The following is a 26,591-nucleotide window of genomic DNA, read 5'->3' on the forward strand; positions in this document are numbered from 1 at the left end:
TAGGTCCTTTTGCCCCCAGGCTGACTTTAAATCTTGAACCTTGATCCTTAGATCACCTTAGATCTCCACCATGCCCGCCCGGCTCTATTACTGGTAATTTTTATTTATTTTGCCAGTCCTGGGCTTGGACTCAGGGCCTGAGCACTGTCCCTGGATTTTTCTCAAGGCTAGGGCTCTACCACTTGAGCCACAGCACCACTTCTGACTTTTTGCTACGTATGTGGTACTGAGGAATCGAACCCGGGTCTTCTTGCATGCTAGGCAAGCACTCTACCACTAGGCCAAACTCCTGGCCCTACTGGTAATTTTTAAGAGAGTGTTTTTCTTTCCACCCTTAGTGCATGCTTGAGCTGCCATCCACTTACTTCAGACTTCCTATTGTTTCTGGGGCCAAAGAGGTACACCAAGTTCTCTTTCATGGAGCTGGAATCTTGAGTATTTTTCTGTCTGAGCTTGTATGGATCTGCAATCTTCCCAATCTCATCCTCCCCTGTAGACAGGATGACAGGTGAGTGCCACTGGGCTCATCTATGGGTCAAGTAGGAATCCTGCTAACTTCTCTGCCTAAGCTGACTTAAAACTGTGTTCTTGGACCAGGAATGGGGCCTAGTGGTAGAATGCTTGCCTAGCATGCACAAATCCCTGGGTTTGATTCCTTGGTATACATATCCAGAAAAAGCCAGAAGTGGTGCTGTGGCTCAAGTGGCAGAGCATTAGCCTTGAGCAAAAGTGCTCAAGGACGATGACCAGATCTTAAGTTCAAGCCAATGGCTGGCAAACAACAGCAGCAGCAGCAGCAGCAGCAGCAGCAGCAATAACAACAAAACCGTGTTCTCATTTTCTACCTCCCAAGTGGCTTAGATTACCTTAATGAGCAACAGGAGACTCTCTCAGAAACTTCCGAGATTTGTGTGGCATTTACAATCCTGTCTCTAGCTCTCTTTTCTTGATTTCGAGTCTAATTACATTGTGGTCTAAGAGCACACTTTTATGATGTCTGTGCTTTTTCTTTGTGTGTGTGCCAGTCATGGGACTTGAACTCTGGGCCTGGACGCTGTCCCTGAACTCTTCACCTCAAGGTTAGGACTCTACCACTTGTGACACAGTGCCACTTCCGGTTTTCTGGTGATTAATTGGAGAGAATTGTCTCACGGACTATTTAGTGTCCGGGCTGGGTTTGAACCTCGATCCTCAGATCTCAGCCTTCGGAGTAGCTAGGATTACAGGCATGAGCCACCTTGCCTTGTGATTTCTATGCTTTTAATTTTGTTAAGGTGTATTTTTAGACCCAAACATGTTCTTTCTTAATGATTATTCTGTATTTGTGGCTGAAGCTTATCTCTGTGCTCTAGGACCACAGTTCTGTGATGGATCTAAGAAGAGTTGCTGTGTGGTTTTTTTGTTTTTTTCCGTTTGAGGGGAAAATGTTAGCTTCTAAAGTCCTTAGGTGCTAGATCAAAACCCAAAGTATTGCTTTGCTTTTTACTTGTGTATTTGTATCTATCTTTTCTTTAACTCTTATCAGTACTGACATATTCCCTTTCTGTCTTTTTGATTCATGCCTAAGTTTGATTTCCTGGTGCCAAAAGTCATTTATTTTTGGTACACATAAATTAATCCATTGTTTCTATTTCTATATTCTGATATCATCCTCCACATCTGAGAGAATATACATACTCTTCATTCTTTTAATAATCAACTTTTAAAATCCATTGGAGGTTGGGATAGGAGGGAAAAACTGGGAGAGAGTGAAGGAAGGGGTAACGTTGTCCCCAACGTAATATACTCATTATCTGGCTTATGAAACTGTACTTTTCTGTATATCATTTTATAATAGCAATAAAAAAGGAAAATCCATTGAAGCTTATTGTACTGTGATCTATAATATAGTCTTATAGTCTCCATTTTGATACCTAGCAAATTGTCAACTACATACTAACAAGTGATTCTTGTATTTAGGTTGCTCCTGTCTTATCATTACTAGAATCTCTTAAATTTTTTTTGTCAGTCCCGGGACTTGAACTCAGGACCTGGGCACTACCCTTGGGCTTTCTCAAGGCTAGTGCTCTACCACTTGAACCACTGCACGACTTCTGGTATATACATTTTTCTGTGTATGTGGTATGGAGGAATTGAACCCAGGGCTTCATGCATGCTAGGCAGGCACTCTACTACAACAGCATGCTCCAGGGCCTAGAATCACTTCTTTTAATTAAATGCCATAGATGAGTTTTGGAAGAAGATTGTATGCTATAGGACTAAGTTGGCTATATTTATACTTAAGATAATATACACTGAATAAGTTATGTGAAGAATGCCACGGGGAGCCAGGCACTAGTGGCTCACGCCTGTAATGTTAGCTACTCAGGAGGCTGAGATCTGAGGATAGTGGTTCAAAGCCAGCCCAGGTAGGAAAGTTTGAGGGACTGTTATCTTCAATAAACTACCCCCAAAAGCCAAAAGTGAAGCTATGGCTCAAATGGTAGCACATTAACCTTGAGCCAGAAAGATCAGGGAACAGGCCTTGAGTTCAAGCCTCAGAAATGACCCCAAAGTGAAAAAATGCTATGGGGAATATAGCCTATAATCACAGCGCTTGGAAAGCTGAGGCAGGACTATAACAAGTTCAAGGCCAGCCTGAGCTACGTAGTAAATTCTTGGGTCAAATAAAACAGGCTCACACCTGTAATTCTAGCTACTCAGGAGGCTGAGGTCTGAGGATCACAATTAAAAGCCAGCCCAGGCAGAAATGCCTGTGAGAGTTTTATCTCCATTTAACCACCAGAAAACCAGAGGTGGTGCTGTGGCTCAAAGTGGTAGAGCAATAGCTTTGAGCACAAAGAAGCTCAGGGACAGTGACCAGGCTCTGAGTTCTAGTCCCACGACAAATCAAAAACTGGAACTGGAATAGGACTGGATCTTTGTGAACCCTTTGTGACAGGGACTTGGGAATACAGATGTAAGTAACCTTATCTTTAAGTAGCTCAAGGTATAGTGGTCAGACAGATGAGTGTGTGTGTGTGTGTGTGTGTGTGTCTGTGTGTGTGTGTGTCTGTGTGTACATGTGTGCATTCATTATTATATTTAGGAGTGCCATGACTTTTAGTTTTAAGTGTAAGGCAGTAATCCTGGCTCCCCTTACCTTTTATTTATTTGATATTTTTTTGTCAGCCCTGGGGCTTGAACTCTGGGCCTGGGCTCTGTCCCTGAGATTCTTTATGTTCAAAGCTAGCATTTCTGCCTTCAAACTGTGATCATCGGATCTCAGCCTTGTGAGTAGCTGGGATTACAGACTTGAGCTACCAGTGTCAGACTTGCCTTACCTTTTAAAAGAAAATTGTATAATGACGACCTTACATTGTTTTCCTCTCTCATTCTCTTTTCCATGATTGCTATATTTGGCCTATATCACCTACCCAGAATGCCATTTGTTTTTATGCAATGCCAGTATTTTGTGAATCAAGTGCAAGAAATAGAAGAAAATATTTTTATCTGTTTGTTAATTTTGGAATACATGACATTCTTTATATCTTTATTTGAGGGGTCAATGTGCCAGCCCACTCAAATATTTGTTTATACATTTACTTTTGCTAAATGGGTTAGTTAGAAAGGGAGTAATAAATTTATGTGAACCAACGTAGGTCAATATCACTAGTAAAACAGAATGCTAGTATGCCATACCACAAACTAGCACCACCCTGTCCACACCCACCACCTGGCTTTGGCTTTGGTCTTAGTGTGAATGCTGGGAAAAATTTGTGCTCTTCCTTTTCTTTTACCCTTTTCTTCTTCATTTTTTTTCATTCTGCATTAATGCAAATGGTTTTCCAGGCCCCCTTCTCCTCTATTTCTTCTAGCCTACCACTGGCATGCCTACATACAAAAAGAATACACACACATACACACACACACACACACACACACACACACACACACACACACACACACTTGCTGGTATTGGGCTTGAACTCAGGGTCTGTGCACTGTCCCTGAGCCCCTCTGTGCTCAAGGCTAGCACTACCACTTGAGCCGTAGTTCCACATCCGGCTTTTTCTGAGTATTTTATGGGGGCTCATATAGGATGAGACTGAATGAAATGAAATCTAGGATGTGGAAACAAGAGGTTTTTCTTTTGTGATTATTGTTCTTATTGTACTATATTATTTCTCTCTTCTCTTTTTTTGTCCCTTGGTTAATCCCATATTGTTACAGTATCTGACTTTGTTACCTGGTATATTCTATATATGTTTATTTGAAGTAGGAAAGGGAAGGGAGGGGAGGAAAACGGGGACAAAAACATGAGAAGGGGGTGTCAATGTGCAAGAAGTAATGCACCCACTACCTGACAAATGTAATCGTAACCCCTGTATACATTAGCCCAACAATTAAAAAAACGAGTCTTATGGATTTCCCTGCCCGTACTGGCTTTGAATCACGATCCACATATTTCACCCTCCTTAGTAGCTAGGATTACAAGCATGAGCCATCAGTGTCTGGCTCAAAAAGAATATTTTTAAAGTAGCCATGCAAGGAATGTGTGTGTGTGTGTGTGTGTGTGTGTGTGTGTGTGTGTGTGTGTGTGTGTGTGTGTGTGAGAGGGGGGGGGGGAGGGACTGAGACTTGTTCCTCTTACAGGAAAAGGGAGTAGGGAGTTAAAGACTCAAAGAATATTTGTGACCTTCAAAAGCAATGTTGACTCCCCTCTCCCATGGCTTCACAGATCATGTCCTATTTGTACCCAATTGCTTGTCAACCCCCAGCCTTGTCTTCTACTTACAGGCAAATGCCAGCTTCATTTACAGCTCTAAGCCTTTGGTCAACCTTTCTTCCTTTTTTTTTTCCAGACCATCATTGCAACTTTTAGTGAAATAGTTTAACGCTCAGCTATTGTGTCATTGCATTGTATGAAGATTCTTTCTTACCTAGATTAGAAATTCTTTGAGTTAGTTAGGGAGTCATAAGACCTTTTTTTGATCCCCCATTTCCTTCCTCTTAGAGTGCAAGGTAAAGATTTATTGAGTGTTGGCTACATAAATATGTTGATTAGCTGTTCAGCCTTCTTCCTCAATGGGAATTTTCTGAAGTGAGCATTTTTGAAAATACCTATTCTGAGAAAACATGGAGTTTCTGGAACAATAGCAATAAGAACAAGACCACGAGGCTCAAGTGGAGGAGATTATGCAGTCACCATTGATGTCCAAACAAAAGAGGGAAAAGTCTGTTTGAGCTCCACTGGGATTGAATGGGATTTTACCAAACTGAAAAGAGAACAGGGATGGTTTGTGGAAAGGCATGGGGGCCTAAAAGTATGTTCATTCTCCACAGCTGTGCAAAAATGGTTCCAGGAGTCTCCCACCACTGCAGATACCCTAATCAATGGATGCTCAACCCTTATGTAAAGTAGTCTAGTGTGCATGGAATGTATGCACAGCCTCCTGTGTCTGTTTCAACTTCTTCCCACGTTACTTATAACACCTAAAACAATGTCAATGCCATGTAAATTGTTGTTATACTATCATTGTTTCATTACAGAGCTAGTTTCCTCTTGCCCCAAATACTTATCTTGTAGTAGCTAATATTAGTTACACAGAGGGGATTTTCATTGTTACATTTCCAAACATGTTTATCTTGTATTCTAATCACTCTTACCTCCTTTATCACCCTTCCTTCTCCTCTTCTCAAAACAATTTCAATAGATCTCATTTTTTTGTTTTCATAGTTACAATCTATAGTCATTCTATTCTTTTTAGTCAGTTCCCTCCTGCTAGTGCCCCCGCACCAACAGAATCCCCAAATACTTTTGATCAGTGATTAGTTGAATTGATAGATTCAGCGCCCACAGATAAAGACATCTAAGGTGTGGTTCATGCCTGTAATCCCAGCTAGTCTGGAGGCTGAGATCTGAGGATCTCGGTTCAAAGCCAGCCCAGATCCGCATTAAAGACTGTGAAACTATTATCTCCAATTAACCACTAGAAAACTGGAAGTGGCGCTGTGGCTCAAGGGGTAGGGTGCTAGGTAGCCTTGAGCTGAAGAGCTCAGGGACATCGCCCAGGCCTAGAGTTCAAGCCCCATATCCCACAAAAAAAGACATCTAACCTTATAAATTAGTTGTTTAGATAGATAACTGGATTTCATAAGGCTCTGGATGCCAGGCAAAGAATTTAAACTTTATCTTCTAGGCAATGAAGAAAAACAGCTTATGACTTTCAGCTAGAAAGCGACAATGGATATGTGCCAGTTTGGGTATACAAACACCAACCATCACACATCCTCCTACTTTCTTTTTCCTAAGTCCTCTGTTGCATAACAGGTCCCATCTGCAGTTCTACAATTGTGAAAATTAATCAAATCTCCTTACATGTTCCTGGCATGTCCCAGATTTTGGCTGACCTCAGGCTTGTGGCTATGTTGGGGTTTTATTTATTCCAGACATGCCATTTTTTGACTAACATGACACAGTGAAGCTCAAGGTGTTATGGAAACAGCACTGTGCTTGCAGTTCCACTACATATGGGTTCATATGTCCAACTTTAAGCGACTTGAAGTTGACTCTTCATTTTGCTGCTTTACTTTTTTTTTCTCTTGGTCATCTTTTTTAAATCTATAAAATAAAATGAAAGAGTTTCCCAGAATGAGTAATCCACAATTATCACTTTCATTTTTACCAATTATATTTATTTCCTTTATTGAACTCCCATCCATAGCATGTTTTGCTAGATTTATTTGCTGCCTCTAATTGTCTTTTGGTTGACAAAAAGACAATATATAAGCATTTATTAATGAAACACTTTATAACCCAGTTAACTGCCTAGCTACCTCAGGAACCATTAGAAATAAGGTAGCTCCGTTCAGTTGTTGGTTCCATGTCTTGAAGCTTACAGGAAAGAGTTTTTAGGGGCTTCTCTGTTGTTGGGTCTTCTTTTGTGGCATCATTATCTTGTATTCATGTACTCTCAAGCAATAAGTACACCCATCTGAAACTATGACTACAGAACACATTCCAAAGGCGAGCATGAATTATTTTTTGGATTGACATATTCTTCTCTCTGATTTGTGTGGCTAACATGGTACTGAAGTGTATGTTTTCAATCATTTCCTGAATGAAACTCATAACCGGTGAGGAGGGTGGGAAAGGAATCTACATCACCTTATACATTTTCTTGCTTTCAGTGCTAGTTGCCATATGGAGCTCATGATTATTGAATAAATTTACCCTGAAATAACGCTTCCTAAGTCATGCTACACTAGTAGCTTGTTTTTAGCTTAGATTTTTAGAATCCAAAAGTACCTAATCGTGAGAGTGAGAACTTTTGTATATATGTGTGCTGATCCTGAACCTTGAACTCAGGGCCTGGGTGCTGTCCCTAGTTTTTCTGCTCAAGGCTATTGCTTTCTACCACTTCAGCCACAGCTCCACTTGTGGCTTTTTTGGTGCTGAATTGGGCATAAGAGTCTCTCGGACGGGCTGGGAATGTGACTTAGTGGTAGAATGCTTGCCTGGCTTGTATGAAGCCCTGGGTTTGAATCCTCAGTACCACACAAATAGAAAAAGCTAGTAGTTTGGTGGCTCAAGTGGTAGAGTGCTAGCTTTGATTCAAAGAAGCTCAGGGATAGCACCCAGGCCCTGAATTCTAGCATCAGAAACGGCACATTCATGTGCATGTATACTACACATATACAAACACCTTGTTTGCATTTTATGATTTGTATGGAGGTTCCTATTGCCACATTTTTTTCATTTTCCTTCAATTGAATTTGAAGTGGCCATCAAGAGGTCAAACGGTGTACTTGGGAATTTAGGACTTGAGCTTGAGTGGGGGGGTGAGGAGAGCTATGGAAACAGGTTGAATATTTATCACAAATATTTGGACCTATTCAGGTAGGTTCACTACTGTAGTACTAGCATTCTGGAGGCTGAAGCAGAATTGTGACCGTGAGACCAGCCTGGGCTCGCCTCTGTCTCAAAAATGCCAGGTGTGATGGTTCAAGTCCCGAAACTCAGGTACTTGAGACGCAGATTGGAAGAACTTGTGGTTAGAAGCCAGCTCAGGGAGGAAGTTGGCAAGATTAGAAATCAATCAAACAAGCTGGGCATAGTAGTGTGCATCTGCAGTCTAACTAGGCAGAAGGCATGGGAAGGAGGTTTGCACTTTGCAGCTGGCTTAAAACAAAGTCTCCATCTGAAAAACAGCTAAAGAAAAAAAAGAGATGGGTGTGTGAATGAAGTAGTAGAATACCTGTCTAGTAAGCTCAAAGCATTGAATTCAAACCCTAGTACTGCCAATTTAATTTTAAAGAAAAAGATCAGCTGGGATCCAGTAGCTCATACCTATAATCCTAGCCTATAATTATCTCGAGGATGAGATCTGACGTTCACAGTTCAAAGCCAGCCTGGGTGGGAAGACTGTGAAGACTCTTACCTCCAATAAACTACTCAGAAAAACAAAACTGAAAGTGACCCTGTAGTTCAAGTGGTAGAGTGCTAGTCTTGAGCGAAAGAAGCTCAGGTTTAGCATCTAGGCCTAGAGTTTAAGCCCTAGGATTGGCACCAAAAACCAAAAAACAAACAAACAAAAACATGACTAGGGATTTGGCTTACTGGCAGTAGGTGTGCCTAACATGCAGATAGGCTCTGGGTTTGATTTCTAATGCGACAAAAAGTATATTAATAAAATAAAGAAGAAAACATAGTCTCTGTAAGGACTTGTGGCTCACCTGGGCCTACACACCCTCCTGAAGCTTATTTTGCCGAAGGCAAGCACTCAACCATTTGAGCCACAACTCCACTTACATCTTTTTGTTGGTAAATTGAAGATAAAAGTCCTATGGACTTTCTTGCCTAGGCTGGCTTTAGATCACAATGCTCAGATTTCAGCCTCCTAGTGGCTATGATTACAGGTATGTGCTACTGCCACTTGGCAAAGTGTGATATATTTTTTTAGTCAGTTATGGGATTTGAACTCATGGCCTGGGCACTATCCCTGAGAGCTCTTCAGCTCAAGGCTAGTGCTCTACCACTTTGAGTCATAGCTCCATATCCAGTTTGGCAGTGGTTAATTGGACACAAGAGTCTCACAGACTTTCCTGTCCACCCTAGCTTTTAACGGTGATCCTCAGATCTCAGCCTCCTCTGAGTAGGTAGAATTATAGGCATGAGCTACTAATGTCTGACCAAGTGTGGAATTTTTTATTTGTAGCATTTTGTTGATGTTTGAAAACTTTCAGCCATGCTGGGCACTGGTAGCTGATACTTATAATCCTAGTTACTCAGGAGGTTAATATCTGAGGGTCTTGGTTCAAAGCCATGCCGGGACAGGAAAGTCCCTGAGACTTTTTTTTTCTAGTCCTGGGGTTTGAGGTCATGGGCTGGGTGCTGCCTCTGAGCCTCATTGTGCTCAAGGCTAACACTCTACAACTTGACCCATAGCACCACTCTGGCTTTTTCTGTGTAGTTTATTGTCCATAAGAGTCTCATGGGTTTTTCTGTCCAGGCTGGCTTCAAACTGCTCTCCTCACATCTTAGTGTCCTGAGTAGTTAGGATTCTAGGCAGAAGCAACTGGCACCTGGCTTCATAAGACTCTTATCTCCAATTAACCAAAACCAGAAAGTGGTGCTGTGGCTTAAGTGATAGAGTACTAGCATTGAGCAAAAGAAATACAGGAACAATGCCCAGGCCTTGAGTGCAAGCCTTAATACTGGCACACACCAAAAATGTTTCAACCTGGCTAGTTGACTCACGCCTATAATCCTGGTTACTTAGGAGATAAAGATAGGAAGTACTGTGGTTCAAGTCCAGTTTAGACTCTTCCATCTTAACAATATAAGCCAATTGAAGTGGTTTGGTCATGTCCACCCTCACAGCTATTTGAGAATCTATTGATAGGGGTAATCTCCATCTGAGGCTGAACCCTTGTAAAAAAATTGTAAAAACAGGCCGGGGCTGGGGCCTAGTGGTAGAGGATTGCCTAGCATGCATGACGCCCTGGGTTTGATTCTTCAGTACCACATAAACAGAAAAAAAAGTGCTGAAAGTGGTGCTGTGTCTCAAGTGGTAGAGCCCAGGTCCTGAGTTCAAGCCAAGAACTGGCAGAACATTTAGAAAACAAGACCCTATCTGACAAAAACACCTAAAGCAAAAAAGTTTAGTAGTGGCTTAGGTGGTAGAGTGCCGGTGTAGCAAGTACAAGGCCCAGAATTCAAACCCTGGTACTACCAAAGTAAAAAGAAAGTTTTCAGACTTTGGGACATTTCAGATTTCAGACTTTCAGGTTAGGAGTTGTATTTGTATTTGTATTGTATTTGATTTCCTTAGAAGATGAAATAAAGTACATTAGATTAAGACTTGGAAGCACCTTTGATCTCTGTCAGATGAGATTAATTTCCAAAGTAAAGTAGAATTTTTTTTTCTTTTTTCTTTTTTTTTTTGTCAGTCATGGGACTTGAACTCTGGGCCTGGGTATTGTCCCTGAGCTTTTCAGCTCAAAGGCTACCACCACCCTATCCCTTGAGCCACAGCGCCACTTCCAGTTTTCTAGTGGTCATTTGAAGATAAGAGTCTCACGAACTTTAGTACCCAGGGTGGCTTTGAACTGCTATCCTGAGATCTCAGCTTCCTGAGTAGCTAAGATTACAGCTTAAATCCCTCTTTCTTTCTTTTGCTAGTCCTGGTGACTGAACTCAGGGACTGAGAACTGTTCTTGGGCTTTCCTCAAGGCTAGTGCTCTACCACTTGAGCCACAGCACTACTTCCAGCTTTTTCTGTTTTTCTGTGTATGTGGTACTGAGGAGTCAAACCCGAGTCTTCGTGCATGCTAGGTAAGCACTCTACCACTAGACCAAACTCCTGGCCCTCTTTTTTTTAAATTAAATTTATTTGTTATTTGAAGAAGATGCATGTGCATGTAGGTTGGCTAGGTTAAAGAGTCAGAGCCCAAGTAATGTGCAAAGGACATGTTCAAATAGGTAGATTGGCTTCTGGTTTTGGAGTTTAAATACACTAAGAATGGTATGTGGAGTTCACATGCTTAGATGAGCTGCTGTGTTGCTCTCAACCACATGACAACATAGTTAGTCAATATAAGGAGATTGATGTGCAAGTGTATATAGTTCTTAATCTATGCTTACTGAGTTTAGAAACAAATATCCTAACTAACATGACTATACTTACCTTTATACCTTGCCTTCTAACCACCATGGGCAACTGAAAGAACTCTGGGTTCCTTGAAATAGCTGATTCATTGGCAGATGAGAATGCTAACACATGGATGTGTTTCTTTTATAAATTGATTTAAGCTGCAGGGCTGTCATGTATGATCATAGCTACTCAAGGGACTGAGATCTAAGTATCATAGCTACAAGCCAGACTGGATGCCAGGGGCTCATGTCTAGAGTCTTAGTCTGAAGATTGAGGTTTGAAGTCAGTCCAGGCAGGAAAGTCTGTGAGACTGTCCAATTAACCACTGAAAAGCCAGCAATGGAGATATGGCTCAAGTGGTAGAGTACAAGATGTGAGTAAAAAAATAAATAAAACTAAGAGACGACATTCAGGAACTGAGTTCAAGCCCTAGTACCAGAACTTATAAAATGTTGAGGTATCCAGACTAATCAAACTATTGAGACACAGACTACCATAGAATTACCAGGAGATTGGGGACAGGAAGTTCTTTTTATTAGATACAACCTCGATGAAAATAGATAGTGCTGGGCTGGGAATGTGGCTTAGTGATAGAGTTCTTGCCTAGCATGCATGAAGCCCTGGGTTCAATTCCTCATTAACACATACACAGAAAAAGCCAGAAGTGGTGCTGTTACCAAAGTGGTAGAATGCTAGCTTTGAGCAAAAGTAGCTCAGAGACAGTGTCCAGGCTCCAAGTTCAAACCCCAGAACTGGCAAATAAAAGAAACTGATAGTGGTGATGATTGGGCAGCCTTGCAAATATATTGGATGTTGTTAAGGCCACGCACTTCAAAAGTATTCCAATGGAAAACTTTATTATGTGTACTTACCAAAATAAAAGACAAAAGGTGGGAGGGCATGGAGAACATTGAGATTAGCTTACTATTTTTTTTCTTTCTGCCCAGGAGCCATGGATAACAGAGGCTTTCATCAAGGGAGTTTTAGTAGTTTCCAGAGCAGCTCCAGTGATGAAGACTTGATGGATATACCTGGGACATCGATGGACTTCTCCATGAGAGATGATGTTCCTCCCTTAGACCGAGAAATAGAAGGTACAGACCATTTAAGAAATGTCCTTAATTTATGTAAAGTAAAAATTTACTTCCTTCACACAGTCCTTTGAGGGATTTTGGGGGGAGAAGGAAGGGGGAATGGAAGGGCTGCTGGACCTGGGGCTTGAACTCAGGACCTAGACATTATCCCTGAGTCCCCCCACCCCTGTCACCAAGGCTAGTTCTTTACTACTTAAATAATAGTTCTATTTCCAGATTTTGGGGTGCTTAATTGGAGATAAGAGTTCATGGACTTTCCTGCCTGGGTTGGCTTGGAACCATGATCATCAGATCTTAGCCTACTGAATAGCTAGAATTATAGGCATGAGCTACCAGCACCTGGCTCCTCTGAGTTTTAACACATTGCTCAATTCTTTTTTTTTGTTAACAGTGGGGCTTGAACTTTGGGCCTGGGTGCTGTTCTTGAGCTTTTCAGATCAAGGCTAGCACTTTAACACTTGAGCCATAGCACCACTTTTTCTGTATATATGGTACCGAGGATTCAAACCCCGGTCTTCATGCATGCTAGGCAACAACTTTACCACTAGGCCAAACTCCCAGCCCCAACATACTGCTCAATTCTTGTAGTCATTGCCACTGACAGGACTCAGAATAGTCAAACCCCATGAGGAATTCCCTCTGGTTATTCCTTCATGATTGGACCTCCCTCCTCCCTAACCCCTATTTTCACTGACCTATCTTCTGGTCTTGTAGTTTTATGCTTCATGAGGATCTCATATTCATGGAATCATGTCAGCTTTTGAGGCTGACTTCTTTTATTCTTAGAGACTTACATTTTCTTGCTGAGTACATACCCAGAAGTAGAATCCCTGGGCTACTTGGTAAATGTGTATTTAATTTTAATAGGAATTTACAGATCTATGGATGTAACTCAGTGGTTGGCCACTCGCTTAGTATGCCCTTTGATGAAAAAATATGTTCAAATCCTGTCCCCCTTCCCACCTTTTCTGAACTGGTCCTAGGGCTTGAACTCAGTGCCTGGGTACTGCTCCTGAGCTTTTGTGTTCAAGGCTAGCATGTACCACAGATCCACTTCTGGTTTTTGGTGGTTAATTGGAAATAAGAGTCTTACAAGCTTTCATGCCTGGACTGGTTTTGAACTGTCATCCTCAGATCTCAGCCTCTTAAATAGCTAGGATTATAGACATGAGTTCCCAGTCCTCTGCCCTGTCCCTTTTTTGTAATTGGTATTTTATTGGCAAGAATGCATCTATAAGGTGAAAATTTCCTCATTGTTTTTTTGGTTACACACCTACTTTCCAACTATAGCAGTGAAAGACCAAAAAATTAAATTGCCAAACCACTTGCCAGAGCATATGAGCAATTTTAGGGTACATGAGAGTACTACTTCTTCCATACCCTCAAAGAGCTCTTGCCATTTTCAGTCATTTTTTTTGTGGGTCGTGGGGCTTGAACTTGGCCTGGGCACTGTCCCTGAGCTCTTCAGCTCAAGGCTACCACCTTACCCTTGAGCCAATCCCCACTTCCCAGTTATCTAGAGGTTAATTGGAGATAAGAGTCTCATATCGGGCCGGGGGTTTGGCCTAGTGGTTAAAGTGCTTGCCTAGCATACATGAAGACCCAGGTTCGATTCCCTGGTACCACATATAGAAAAAAGCCAGAAGTGGTGCTGAGGCTCAAGTGGTAGAGCTCTAGCCTTGAGAAAGTCCAAGGACAGTGCTCAGGCCCTGAGCTCAAGCCCAGGACTGGCAAAAAAAAACAAAAAAAGAGTCTCATATCCTTTTGTGACTGGGCTGGCTTTGAACCTTGATCCTCAGATTTCAGCTTCTTGAATAGCTAGGATTACAGCGTGAGCCACCTGACCCTTCAGGTAATTTTTGTTCTAGCTATCTTCACAAGCGTATAGTGCTATATGATCATGATTTTAGTGTGATTTCTTTAATGATGCTATATGATCATGATTTTAGTTTGATTTCTTTAATGATATCTAGTGATGGTGACCATCACATTGTGCATATCTTCTTTGATGAACTATATGTTCAAGTCCCATCCCCTTTTTATAACTAGAATTTTATCGACAAGAGTATATGTTTAAGGTGTAAAACCTCATCGGTTGTTTGATTACCCTCTTACATCATTCTTTGTACAAGTGGTATTGATATACTTTTGAGTTGCTTCACATGTTGCTATTATAAACCATACTGCAGTAAACAACCTTATATATTAATGTGTGAATATAGTTATATATAAACACATATACATGTATGCATACACACACACACACATATATACATACTTTTTAGGCACATGAAGTTTAACATAGTTTCAAGCCCATGTATTAGCACACATGTACACACTTCATTAGTTTACTAAATTGTTCAAGTTTAGCAAGGATATCATTCTTTTCTGGTGAGTAGTTAGTGCCTTTTTACACTTAGAATGGACTATATTACTTTGACAATTACTGTGGGTTTTTTGGTCAGTTGTGGGGCTTGAGCTCTGGGCCTCGGGAGCTCTTTAGCTTAAGGCTACTGCTCTACCACATTGAGCCACAGCACCGCTTCCTGGACAATATTACTTTAAGATTAAATTTGTATAATTATGTTAAGATTAGAGCTGTAGTTATGGCTTAAGTAGTAGACCTCAGCTGAGCAAACAAACCTGAGCAAATATAAAGCTCTGCCTTCAAACCTCCATACTGGCAAAAAGAAATTAAAGTAGGGCAACGGTGGCTATAATCCTAGCTACCATGGAGGCTGAGACATGGAGGAAATGGTCTGGAAACCAGCCTGGGTAGAAAAGGGAATGAGATTCTATCTCCAGTTAATTAGGAAAAATGCCGGGCTGGAAGTGTAGCTTACGTAATAGAGCTTTGTAGAAAAATAGCTAGCAAGAGAGTGAGACCATGAGATCAAGCTCCAGTACCCACACAGGCAAAAAAGATTTTATGTAGAATCTACACAGGGCTTCCCACATAATTTAAATCATCTCTGGATTACTTATAATGCCTAACACAAAGTAAATGTTATATAACTGGTTGTTACTTTTTGTATTTTATTTTTGGAGAATAATGAATAAAAAAGTCTGTACCTTTTCAATAATGGGTACATTAAAAATTATTTTCCAACCAGATGCCAGTGGCTCACACTTATAATCTGAGCTACTTAGGAGGCTGCGATCTAAGGATCAGAGTTTGAAGCCAGTCTAGACAAAAAAGTTTGTGAGTCTCCTATTTTCAAATAAACAACTACAAGCTGGAAGTGGAAGTTTGGCTCAAGTGGTAAGAGTTCCAGCCTTTGGCAAAAGAGAAAAGCACAAGAGCATGAGGCACTGAGTTCAAGCACTACTACCATCAAAATAAGCAAGAAATGTATTCATGCTTGGTACTTAGTGGTTTTTCATACACAAACAAAGTGGAAACAACTTTTGGAAGGGTCCACATATCTGTAATTTCAACAACAGTCAGTTATAATGATCATTGGCTCTAGCTCAGTGGCCAGTTGGGGTAACCCTAAATTGAAACTCACTACTTTCATTTAAGTCTTTTAATTAAACCAACCAGAGTGACCTAGCTTAATTGTCATTGTCACTTCTATTAGAAAACAGCCTCATCTAACAGATATTTCTGATGTATTATGTGACTTCACATTACTAGCAATAGATGACTGGGGCAAGTGCTTTTTGCCTTACAGACTTGAAAACCAAAGCAGAGTAAGATTGTAGGATATGTTTTCACATGAGTAGATATTTTGGGGGGGCTTGAACTCTGGGCCTGGATGTGGTCCCTGAGCTCTTCAAATCAAGGCTTTTCTACCACTTGAGCCACAGTGCCACTTTCTGTTTTCTAGTAGTTTACTAGAGATAAGAGTCTCATAGACTTTCGTGCCCAGATGGCTTTGAACCATGAACCTCAGATCTCAGCCTCCTGAGTAGCTAGTGTTGCAGGAGTGAGCCACTGGCTCAGGCTACATGAGTATAATTACTCCTTATGGTTTCTACAATATGACTATAAAAATAAATAAGACCAGTTGCCAGTGCTTCATGCCTATTATCCTACCTCCTGAGGAGAGGAAAAGATCTGAGTATTGCGGTTCAAAGTCAACGTAGGCAGGGAAGTTCCCCATGCCTCTCCTCCACCCAGAATCTCAGCTCCAATTAACCATGAAAAAATCTGAAGTGCAGTTGTGGCTCAAGGGACAGAATGTCAACCTTGGATGAAAGAGCTCAGGGATAACACACAGGCAATAAACTGAAGCCCCAGGATTGGCACAAAAAAAGAGGCATGGACACATGGAAAAATTAGCCCCCTAATTTTTTGTAGCAATATAAATTTATTGCTTTGCTTTCAAAGTGTTCTTACTTTATAATGCTTTCACATGATGTTTCCTAGAAAGACAACACTAATAGAGAAAAGGTTCCCAAGTCCTTGATATGTGGTGGTGAAACTACTTAATATACTGCATTTTGTAGTACCACATTTTCAGTACACTGAAAAAGCTGGAAGTGGTTCTGTGGCTCAAGTGGTAGAATGCTAGCCTTGAGCAAAAGAAATTCAGGGTCCCTGAGTTCAAGCCCCAAGTCTGGCAAAAAAGAAGAGAGAAAGAAACCATGTGCTTTTCTAATATCTAAGGCTTTTCAGGTAGTGGCAGTTGTAGCAGAAAGGAGGATAGCAGGAGATAGGGCCAGATACCTTTTTAGAAATCTAAGCAGGGTTAGACTGTGTGTGCTTTGGGGCCTTGTGTTGTAGCAACGTCTTTAACAAATAATTTAAAACCAGAAGAATGATATGATCAGATGTGAGCTTTTGAGAATTGGCAGACTGTAAGAGGATGTGTGGCCTGGAAACTGGAAGACCAGTGAAACTGTTACTGCTTTAAAAAGTTCTAGGAAAAAGATCAAATAGCCTGCATGAAGACAACAGAAATGGAAAAAAAAGAATAATAGGTTTTGGAGAAATTTCAGAGGGAGGAAATAGGACAGATCAGATATGTGGAATAAAATAGCAAAAAAAAAAACCACCAAAACCCTAAGGTTTTTTTTTTATGGGATACGCTGTGTTCCCCCATACCACCTGCTGAATCTCTGAACATCCTAGAGCACACAAAAATATCAGAACGGTTGAATTTATAGAATGCAAAACATAATGGGTCTTGGAATCCACTATGTAACCTGTGTGTGTTCAGTTCTATGTGTTCTGCCATGCTACAAAAAAAGTTACAGGAGGGTACCAATCAGGAAAGCAACTCTTTTTGCAATATCCTCAAAGAAAATAAAGTACCTAGGAATAAACTTAACTAAGAATGTAAAGTACCTTTTTGATGAAAACTTTAAAACCCTGAAAAATGAAATTAAAGCAGAACTGAGGAAATAGAAAAACCTCCCATGATCCTGGATTATAAGAATTAACATCGTGAAAATGGCAGGCTTGCCAAGAGCTATCTACAAATTCAATGCAATAACCATCAATATCCCAATGTCATTCATTAAGGAAATAGAAGAGGCAATCCAAAATTTCATGTGGAATAATAAAAGAACCCATATAGGAAAAACACTTCTTAGCAGAAAGAACAGTGCAGAAGGAATATCAATACCAAACTTTAGACTCTATTACAGAGCTATAGTAACCAAAACAGCTTGGTACTGGCACAAGACCAGGCTTGAGGACCAATGGAATAGAACTGAAGACCCAGAAATCAACCCACAGACCTATGGCTACCTAATTTTTGATAAGGGAGCCAAAAAATAGAATGGAAGAAAGACAGCCTCTTCAATAAGTGGTGCTGGCAGAACTGGTTAAGCACCTGCAGAAAACTAAAGTTGGATCCTTCTTTGTCACACTTTACCAGGATGAATTCCAAATGGATCAAAGACCTTGAGGTAAAAGCAGATATACTGAAAACTTTACAAGAAGGAATAGGAGATACACTAGGTCTCCTTGGCACAAACTGAAATTTTCTTTGGTATAAAATAACTTTTATTTACATAATTTATATCTATAGAACATAATTGCTTTCTTTAGAATAAGGAAATTGTAAATGACAGGTATTACTTCTTTTGTCAAAGATGTCTATATAGCAAGCTAATATACATAGTCACTTCTATTTAACATGGTAGTCAATGGTAGAAACTGTCTAAATAAGGACCCCAAAACACTACAAATCAAAGAAAGTCTGGTTAAGTGGGACTGCATTAAACTGCAGAGCTTCTGTATGGCAAAGGACCTAGCTAGCAAACTAACTAGAAAGCCTACAGAGTGAGAGAAGATCTTCACTAACCATACAACACACAAAGGCCTCATATCTAAAATATATCACCAGCTCAAAAAATTGAATCACTCCAAAACTAATCTCCAAAGAAACAACCATCCCATTAAAAGATGGGCCAAAGACATAAAGAGAGTTTTCTCTGAAGAAGAAATAAGAATGGCCTATAGACACATGAAGAAATGCTCGACATCTCTGGCCATAAAAGAAATGCAAATCAAAACAACTCTAAGATTCCACCTCATTCCAGTTAGAATGGCCAGGATCAAGAAATCTAATAACAACAGATGCTGGAGGGGATGTGGCCAGGAAGGATCACTACTACACTATTGGTGGGAGTGTAAACAATTTCAACCACTATGGAAAGCAATATGGCAGTTCCTCAAAAGATTAAACATAGAGCTCCCCTATGACCCAGCAATTCCACTACTTGGCATTTGCCCAATCATCCAGAAACAAGGACATACTAAAGCCACTAGCACAACAATGTTCATTGCAGCACTATTAATCATAGCAAAGATATGGAACCAACGCAGATGCCCCTCAGTTGATGAGTGGATCAACAAGATTTGGTATTTATACACAATGGAATTCTATGCTGCTGTCAGAAAGAATGGTATTGCCCCATTTGTAAGGAAGTGGAAAGACTTAGAAAAAATCATATCAAGGACAGTGCTCAGGTTCTGAGCCTGGATTTGATTCCTTGGTGCTACACACAGAAAAAGTCAGCAGTGGTGCTGAGGATCAAGTGATAGAGCTCTAGCCTTAAGAAATCTCAAGGACAGTGCTCATGCCTTGAGTTCAAGCCCCAGGACTGGCAAAAAAAATGATACCTGTGGCGGTATATATAAGCTTTAGAGGCTTCCTTTTAAATTCTTTCATACAAAAATTGGCAAATTTTAGAATTGATATTCATGGTTTCTCCCATTCATTTCTACTTTTTAAAATCAGCTAAAGGGCATACATACATACATTCTATGAATAAACTGACTTAGTGTTTACCTTTAAGTTCCTTCCAGGCTATCAGATTACATAAAGTCATCATGTCTCCTTAGGATTCTTGTGGCTATGGCACATCAGAGATTTGCCTTTTTTTTGATGACCTGAAAGTTTCAGGTATTGGTCAGATATTTTGTAGCATGTCCATAAATGGAGATTTAGCTGATGTTTTTCTTGTGATTAAACTGGGATTATAGGATTTGGACTGGAAGACAGTTAAGGTTAAGTGATTTTCTCATCACATCATATGAAAGGTTCATCCAATCAACATGACTTACTGTTGATGGTAACCCTGATCCCGTAAACTGATATACTGTTCCTCGGGTTTCTATACTTATATAAAGCTACCCTGCCAACTCCTGCTCCATACTTTGTGTGCTCCTTGGAAGGAAGTCACTGCCCAACCCACACATAGGAACTAAGGAGTTCACCAACTTGAGGGTGAAGTATCTATAGAAATTATTTGCAATTGTTCAACATAGAAAATATATTTACTTTCCCCCATTCATTTATTTATTTAGTCACTCTATACTCGTATGGACTCACTTATTTTATACTTTGAGTTATCATGGACTCCCACTTTATTTTATCATTCAGTTTGTTCCAGTTTTGGTCATTGGGTGATTTTCCCAGCTGGCTCTGTTTCTCTTAACACACACACACACACACTCACACGCACACACATTTCTGTGTATGTGGTACCAAGGAATTGAACCCAGGGCCTCATTCATGCTAGGCAAGTACTCTACCACTAGGCCAAACTCCTGGCCCCAATATTGTATATTTTTTTCTCTCTCGTCTCGTCTCGTCTCGTCTCGTCTCTTCTCTTCTCTTCTCTTCTCTTCTCTTCTCTTCTCTTCTCTTTCTTCTCCTTTTTTTTGGCCAGTCCTGGGCCTCAAACTTAAGGTCTGAGCAGTGTTCTTGGGCTTTCTCAAGGTCAGCACTCTGCCACTCAGCCACAGCACCACTTCTGGCTTTTTCTGTGTATGTGGGACCAAGGAATTGAACCCAGGGTTTCATACATGCTAGGCAAACACTCTATCATTAATCCACGCTCCCAGCCCTCTTAATACAGCTACTTCCAGTTTTCTGGTGGTTAACTGGAGATAAGAGATTCATGGACTTTTGAGCCCAGACTGGCTTTGAACCACGATCCACAGATCTCAGCCTCCTGAATAGTTAGGATTATAGGCATGAACCACCAGCACTCGACCTCTAATACAACTTTTAAAGCATCTTATATTCATATTCAAATTTTGATTTGCTATTTATTTTTTGCTGGTTAATTGGAGATAAGAGTCTCAGGGACTTTCCTGCCCATGCTAGCTTTCAAACCACAAACTTCTAGTCTCAGCACTTGAGTAGCTACTATTACAGGCTTAAGTTACTGATGCCAGTTCTGATATGTTGTATTTTAATAGACTTCTAAATATATGTAAATTTTTATCTGGAAATTTCTTTGCCTAAAAGATTATTTAAGAGTGCAAAGTTGAATTTCCCCAGGCAGCTGGAGGATTTTTCTATCTATTTTTGTTACGGAGTCTAGTTTAAGTTCCTTGTGTGAGAACTTATGGTACCCTGGATTCTATTTATTCACTGTTGGGTGTTACTAGGTGTCAGAGGGGTCAAATACCTATAGTGTCCTTGTTTTTGTTTCCATTCTAGATTTTTAATGTCTAGAAATCCAACTCCTCTAGAGATTCTGTGTCTTGTAACTGTTTCAAGTTGCAGTTTACTGTTATTTTACCCATAACTGAGCCCTATGATGTGGGAGAGAAGATAATTTTATAATCTCAGTAGTTCTCAGTGTTTTATTGGGCCAATATCTTGTGGCTGTGACCTTCAGAAGTTTTTCTCCAACAGTGTAGATTTTTATTCTCCTTGTCTTCTACTTCCTTCTGTTAGTGCAACATTCACAATCATTTACATTAAAGCCCTGGACTTGGTGGAATATGTTTTCTATTTTTCTGCCTTAGGTGAGCCTGCAAAGCTGAAAGGGCCCTGGAGTGGAGGAATGTCCTTCCCCCACCTGGGATAAGATTCTAGCAAAGTTATTTCCCCTGGAGCAGAGGCTTTTGTTGTGAAGAAATCTCTAGGCATATTTCACAATGATTACTCTTCCCCACCCCTAGTCTGGGCTAGGAAGAGATCTTTCTTGAGTCTTCTCTGTGAGAACTTGGTGAAGTTCCTGAAGATCAGAGCTTTTATATGGCAACTCCCCTGAGACCTTGTACCCCAAGAGTTTCTCAGACTCGGGCTAGTCTACACAGTCTTCAACAATTCATCCGAGTTGCCATTTAGGCATTCCTATACGTTTATGGAGCCAGCCTTTTCTACGTTAGGTAAGCAGATAACAGCTTTGAAGTAACTTATCTCTTCAGATTTGGGGGTAGGTTTTTCTTCTTCAATTTCAATTTTCTGGTTGGTCCAGAACAATCATTGATTTTTTTTTTCTGATTTCTACAACATTCCTTATAGTAATAATGTAATAGGATCCTCTCCTGGCTCACTTGCAAGGACTAAATTTGAAAGCTATTTGTTTTTGTTTATGGTTTATGGGTTTTTTTTTGTTGGTTGTGGGGTTTGAACTCTGGGCCTGGCCGCTGTCCCTGAGCTCTTCAGCTCAAGACTAGTGCTCTATACCAATTTGAGCTTTGGGCCATTTCTTAACAGGAGATAAGAGTCTCACAGACTTTGCTGCATGGGATGGCTTTGAACCATGATACTCATATCTCAGCCTCCGGAGTAGCTAGGATTTACAGGCATGAGTCACTGACACCCTTCCTCCCTATTTGTTTTAATAATTGAAACTACTTTGGTCCCTTCTTGATAGAAATTATATTTTAGAAACCTATTGGCAAGACTGAAATTTGTTAGTGAACTAATTTTCCACCTCGCCTTGCTGTAATTTATAACCAGCACTTTAAAAAAAATGGTTACTGTGCTTTGGGTACATGAGCTACATCTTTCTGGGCACTCCAGAGATACACTGATACCATGATGGTGTCACTCTATTGAACCACATGCCAAAAATACTGGGTCCTGGCCAGGAGTTTGGCCTAGTGGTTAAAGTGCTTGCCTAGCATGCATGAAGACCCGGGTTTGATTCCTCGGTACCACATATAGAAAAAAGCCGGAAGTGGTGCTGAGGCTCAAGTGGGAGAGCTCTAGCCTTGAGAAAGTCCAAGGACAGTGCTCAGGCCCTGAGCTCAAGCCCAGGACTGGCAAAAAATAATACTGGGTCCTAGTGATGTACTAGGTTTTCCTGTACTGCATTGGTAAGCTTTACTTTTCCAAGTATTGGTAGTACCACTTTATGATTTGTTTTTCTCCAGTCCTAGGGCTTGAAACGTTGGGCCTGGGCACTGTCCCTGAACTTCTTTTGCTTACACTAGCACTCTACCACTAAACCACATTCCCCAGTCTTATTTTATGATCTTGCTAGAGAGTAGTTTCAGATAATTATGCAATGGGAATACCATTTGGGATTTTTCAGAGATAAAGTCCTCTTAGAAGTCATTCAGTACAATATATTAGAGACCAAGCCCTCCCCACAGACTAATGTGCAAATAATCGAGCATAAAAGTGTAAGGATCTTTAAAATGGCACATGGAGTGTAACGAGTGGATTTCAGTTCAGCCCCTCATGGGCATAAATGCAAAACCCTATTAGAGAAGCATCGAAAGCATTGTCAAATGTAGTTCCTTCCCTTCCAGTTCTGTGGGCAGTTCTGTGACATTCCAGTTCAGTGGGAACCTATAGATATCAATCTAGTTCCCTAACCTTCTTTGTTCTAACTCCAACAATTAGCACTTGGTTTTGCTGGAAGTAATAGCATGTTCAAATTAGAGCAAATGCTTGGAATATGGGGCATAAAAGACATAGACCTCAAGAAAATATCTGCAATATCAAAGAATATGACTGTGTCCAGTGAGAAACAAGAAACTAGAAAGTGATTTTAGGATCTAGGTTCATGGCCCACCTCCTTCCCTGCCCCCAGTGCTGGGGCTAGAACTCTGGGCTTGGGCCCTGTCCATGAGCTTCTTCTACCACTTGAGCCACAGTGCCACTTCCAGTATTTTCTATTTATGTGGTAATGAGGAATCAAACCCAGGGCTACATTCATGCTGGGCAAGCACTCTACCACTATGCCACATTCCCAGTTCCTTATGCTTGTCTCTTCAGTTTCTGTTAAGCCTTCCTGCCGTGCCTCACCTTCCTTTTTGCAGTTTTGTTACCAATCCCTTCTTCACCCTTTTATTATCTAGTGCTCAACAGAGTTTTAATAGAGATTCTTTTCCCATATCCTTCCATGTTTTAAGACACCTTCACATTTTAACCTGCTGGGAACAGGAACCAAAACATGAGATACCTAAAAGGGATAATACTCAAATCAACTCAGAAGAGTGCCCAATTCTATTGGATGTCAGTGTTCTGGAGTCTTTAAGGGCTTCAGCTGTTGGATCTTGGGAAAACTTAGGAGCTTCTAAGGATAGTGAAAGGGGGTCTTCAAGAAAGTGGTTATTTACAGCTACTGATATATTACAATGTTTAGCAAACAGGATAGCATACAAATGCATACGAACAGACTAGTTGCACTGAATAAATGCTTTAGATTTAAACTAAGATAGTATATTAGAGTATAACAAACAGTTCCACTACTGTTATTCTGGCCTTGTTTTGAACACTGGATTTGGATGTGTAAGAAAGCAAAATAGAAAGCACAAGTTGATATATAGAAAGATCCCACAACGGTTGACAAATTACTAGGTCTTCATCTGTAATATATTTTTAGACATGTAGATGAAATGGAATGCAAATGGTTATAGCATGTAGGGTAACCTAGAATGGATGAACCAGTATACGAATGGAAAATGAGACATGGATATGCAAGTTGAGAAGTGGTGAAGTTTCCAGCAACACAGGATGAATATCCGCTAATGTGTGCTAGGTGTTATATTTGAATTTTTTTGTAGATGTGATTCTAAATTCAATACTCCCTAGAAAACTTGAAACACAGTTTAAAAAGTTTCCAAGTCTTGAAATTGGATAGGGAACGGGGGAAAACAAGATGAGGGATGGGGGTGGGGGAAAGGGAAATGGGGACCAAGACATGTGAAAGGGTATCAATGTATGGGAATTAATGCACCATCTATCTGGCAAATATCATGTAACCCTTCTATTAATTACAATAAAAATATATGAAAAAAAATGTTTCCAAGTCCTGTGATATATTCCAGTATCCGGGTTCTATTGTATTATGATTATTTTTAGTGTTTATTGATTTCTACAGGCCACTGGCCACAAACGAACACTTCCACTGCTGTGATATCAAGGTTTATGCACCGGATTTCTTTCTCTCCTTTTTCTCCTTGTATTTTTGTTAGTGTTTAACTAGTTTACTTAATCAGTCACTGTTCTGCCTCCCAGGTAAATTTCTAATGACTTATTGGTTTAGAGGTTGAAATAAACATTATTTTCCAATCAGGATTTGTTTTATTTTAAGAGGTTTTCTAGTTTTAAGCATTGGAGAGTTTTTGAGGTTTTTGCTAAAGAGTTAAAGTTAGAAAGTGGTTTTCCTTAATGAGAAATAGCAAAATAGTTTAAATGCATTCATTTATATGCCTCTTCATTGAAGCAGTATGTTTGTAAAGATCCATTGTTAAGTCTTCAGACCTAAGTATAACTTACAGGAAAGCTGTTTCAATATTGACTCCTTTTTCCCCCCTGATGGTTTACTTTGGGTTTTTCCTGGACACAGGCAATGCAAATTAGCCTTTTTTTAGGGTTTTCCTTCTAACATTTAAGACGAATTATTCTTTAACTTGAAATCATTTTCTGTTACAGAATCAAATTATTTTATGTGTTTCATTCACAGTACCTTTCAAACATTGAGGTCCAGCTTTGCTTAAAAAAAATCAATTTGAAGCAAAAATCTTAAGACAGGGAAGTATCCCAATCTGACATTTAGGTTCTTTGTTTAAATTTACTGTGCTTTCCATGGCAGGACATTTACACAATAGAAGCCTAATTCTCAATACTCTGGGTTTTGAAAAGCCTTACACATTTTGTTGCTTTGTCTGCATTTAACTGCTAAGGTTTTTTTTTTGTACCACTGAGGATCTTTTTATTTTATGAATTTACTCTTTGTACCAAGTTTAAGGAAACTATCACATGTGAAATGTGGCCAACTTTACTTATTTGTCAAGTCAGATTATAAGTACTACTTTTTGGAATAATACAAACCTTTTCATCCTTATCATAGACAAAATCTAAAAGATTAGCACCATTGTTATCATAAACATTTTATTTCCATTTGTTTTAAAATTTCTTATTATTTGTTTATGTACTTTAAATAATTTATTTTTTTCTATTCTAAACTATGACAGATACTTTTTTTTGTACCAGTCCTGAGTCTTGAACTCAGTGCGTGGGCGTTATGGTGCTCTACCACTTGAGCCACAGCTCCACTTTCAGTTTTTTGCTGGATAATTAGAGATAAGAGTCTCAAGGCCTTTTCTGCCTCAGGTGGCTTTTAACAACAATCCTCAGATCTCAGCCTCCTGAGTAGCTAGGATTACAGGCGTGAACCACCAGTACCTAAACCATGCTGAATATTTTTAAATCCCTGCCCATGCTTCTGTTAAGTCCCTTAAAGGTCCTTCATGTGCTGGAAGTTTTCAAAACATCTCTTAGACGCCATTCACAACATAAAACTAGAAAATAATCTGATCCCATCTGTATTTGAGAACATAAGTCTGTTTGCCCCAAAATATTAACATTATTGTGGTGTTTTTATTTTTGAATGCCTAAAAAATTGCTAAGCATTTTATCTTATTTTCACAGTAATACTGATTAGTTTATGCTGAGTCGTCTGTATAATGAACATATGTTGTAAATTACAAATGTGGCAGAGAAGGAAATATAGAGTAGAAAACAAAATAAATGTAGCACGTCAAACTCTGAATACTTATGATGACTCATTTCTTGAGCCACAGGCACCTGGCTTAGAATTATATATATTTGGGGGGCAGAACTGGGGGGGAAGGAAAGTGGGAGAAAACCAAGGGAGGGGTAACAATATTTGACAAGAAATGCACTCACTACCTTACATG

The 26,591-nt window shown here is 40.0% G+C and overlaps 1 protein-coding gene across 1 annotated transcript in view; it reads left to right on the forward strand.

Moving 5' to 3' along the window:
* The window catches only part of Clcn5 (Cl-/H+ antiporter 5), a 174,844-nt gene that overhangs the window by 109,064 nt on the left and 39,189 nt on the right, over window positions 1–26,591 (forward strand). The window contains exon 2 of the mRNA XM_090326675.1: window positions 12,086–12,232. Within this exon, the coding sequence (XP_090182801.1) occupies window positions 12,086–12,232 (147 nt within the window). The remainder of the gene's footprint in view (window positions 1–12,085; window positions 12,233–26,591) is intronic.

This window comes from Megascapheus bottae, chromosome X (genome assembly GCF_031878675.1).
Source record: "Megascapheus bottae isolate mThoBot1 chromosome X, mThoBot2.hap1, whole genome shotgun sequence".
In the NCBI taxonomy this organism is placed as follows: Eukaryota; Metazoa; Chordata; class Mammalia; order Rodentia; family Geomyidae; genus Megascapheus; species Megascapheus bottae.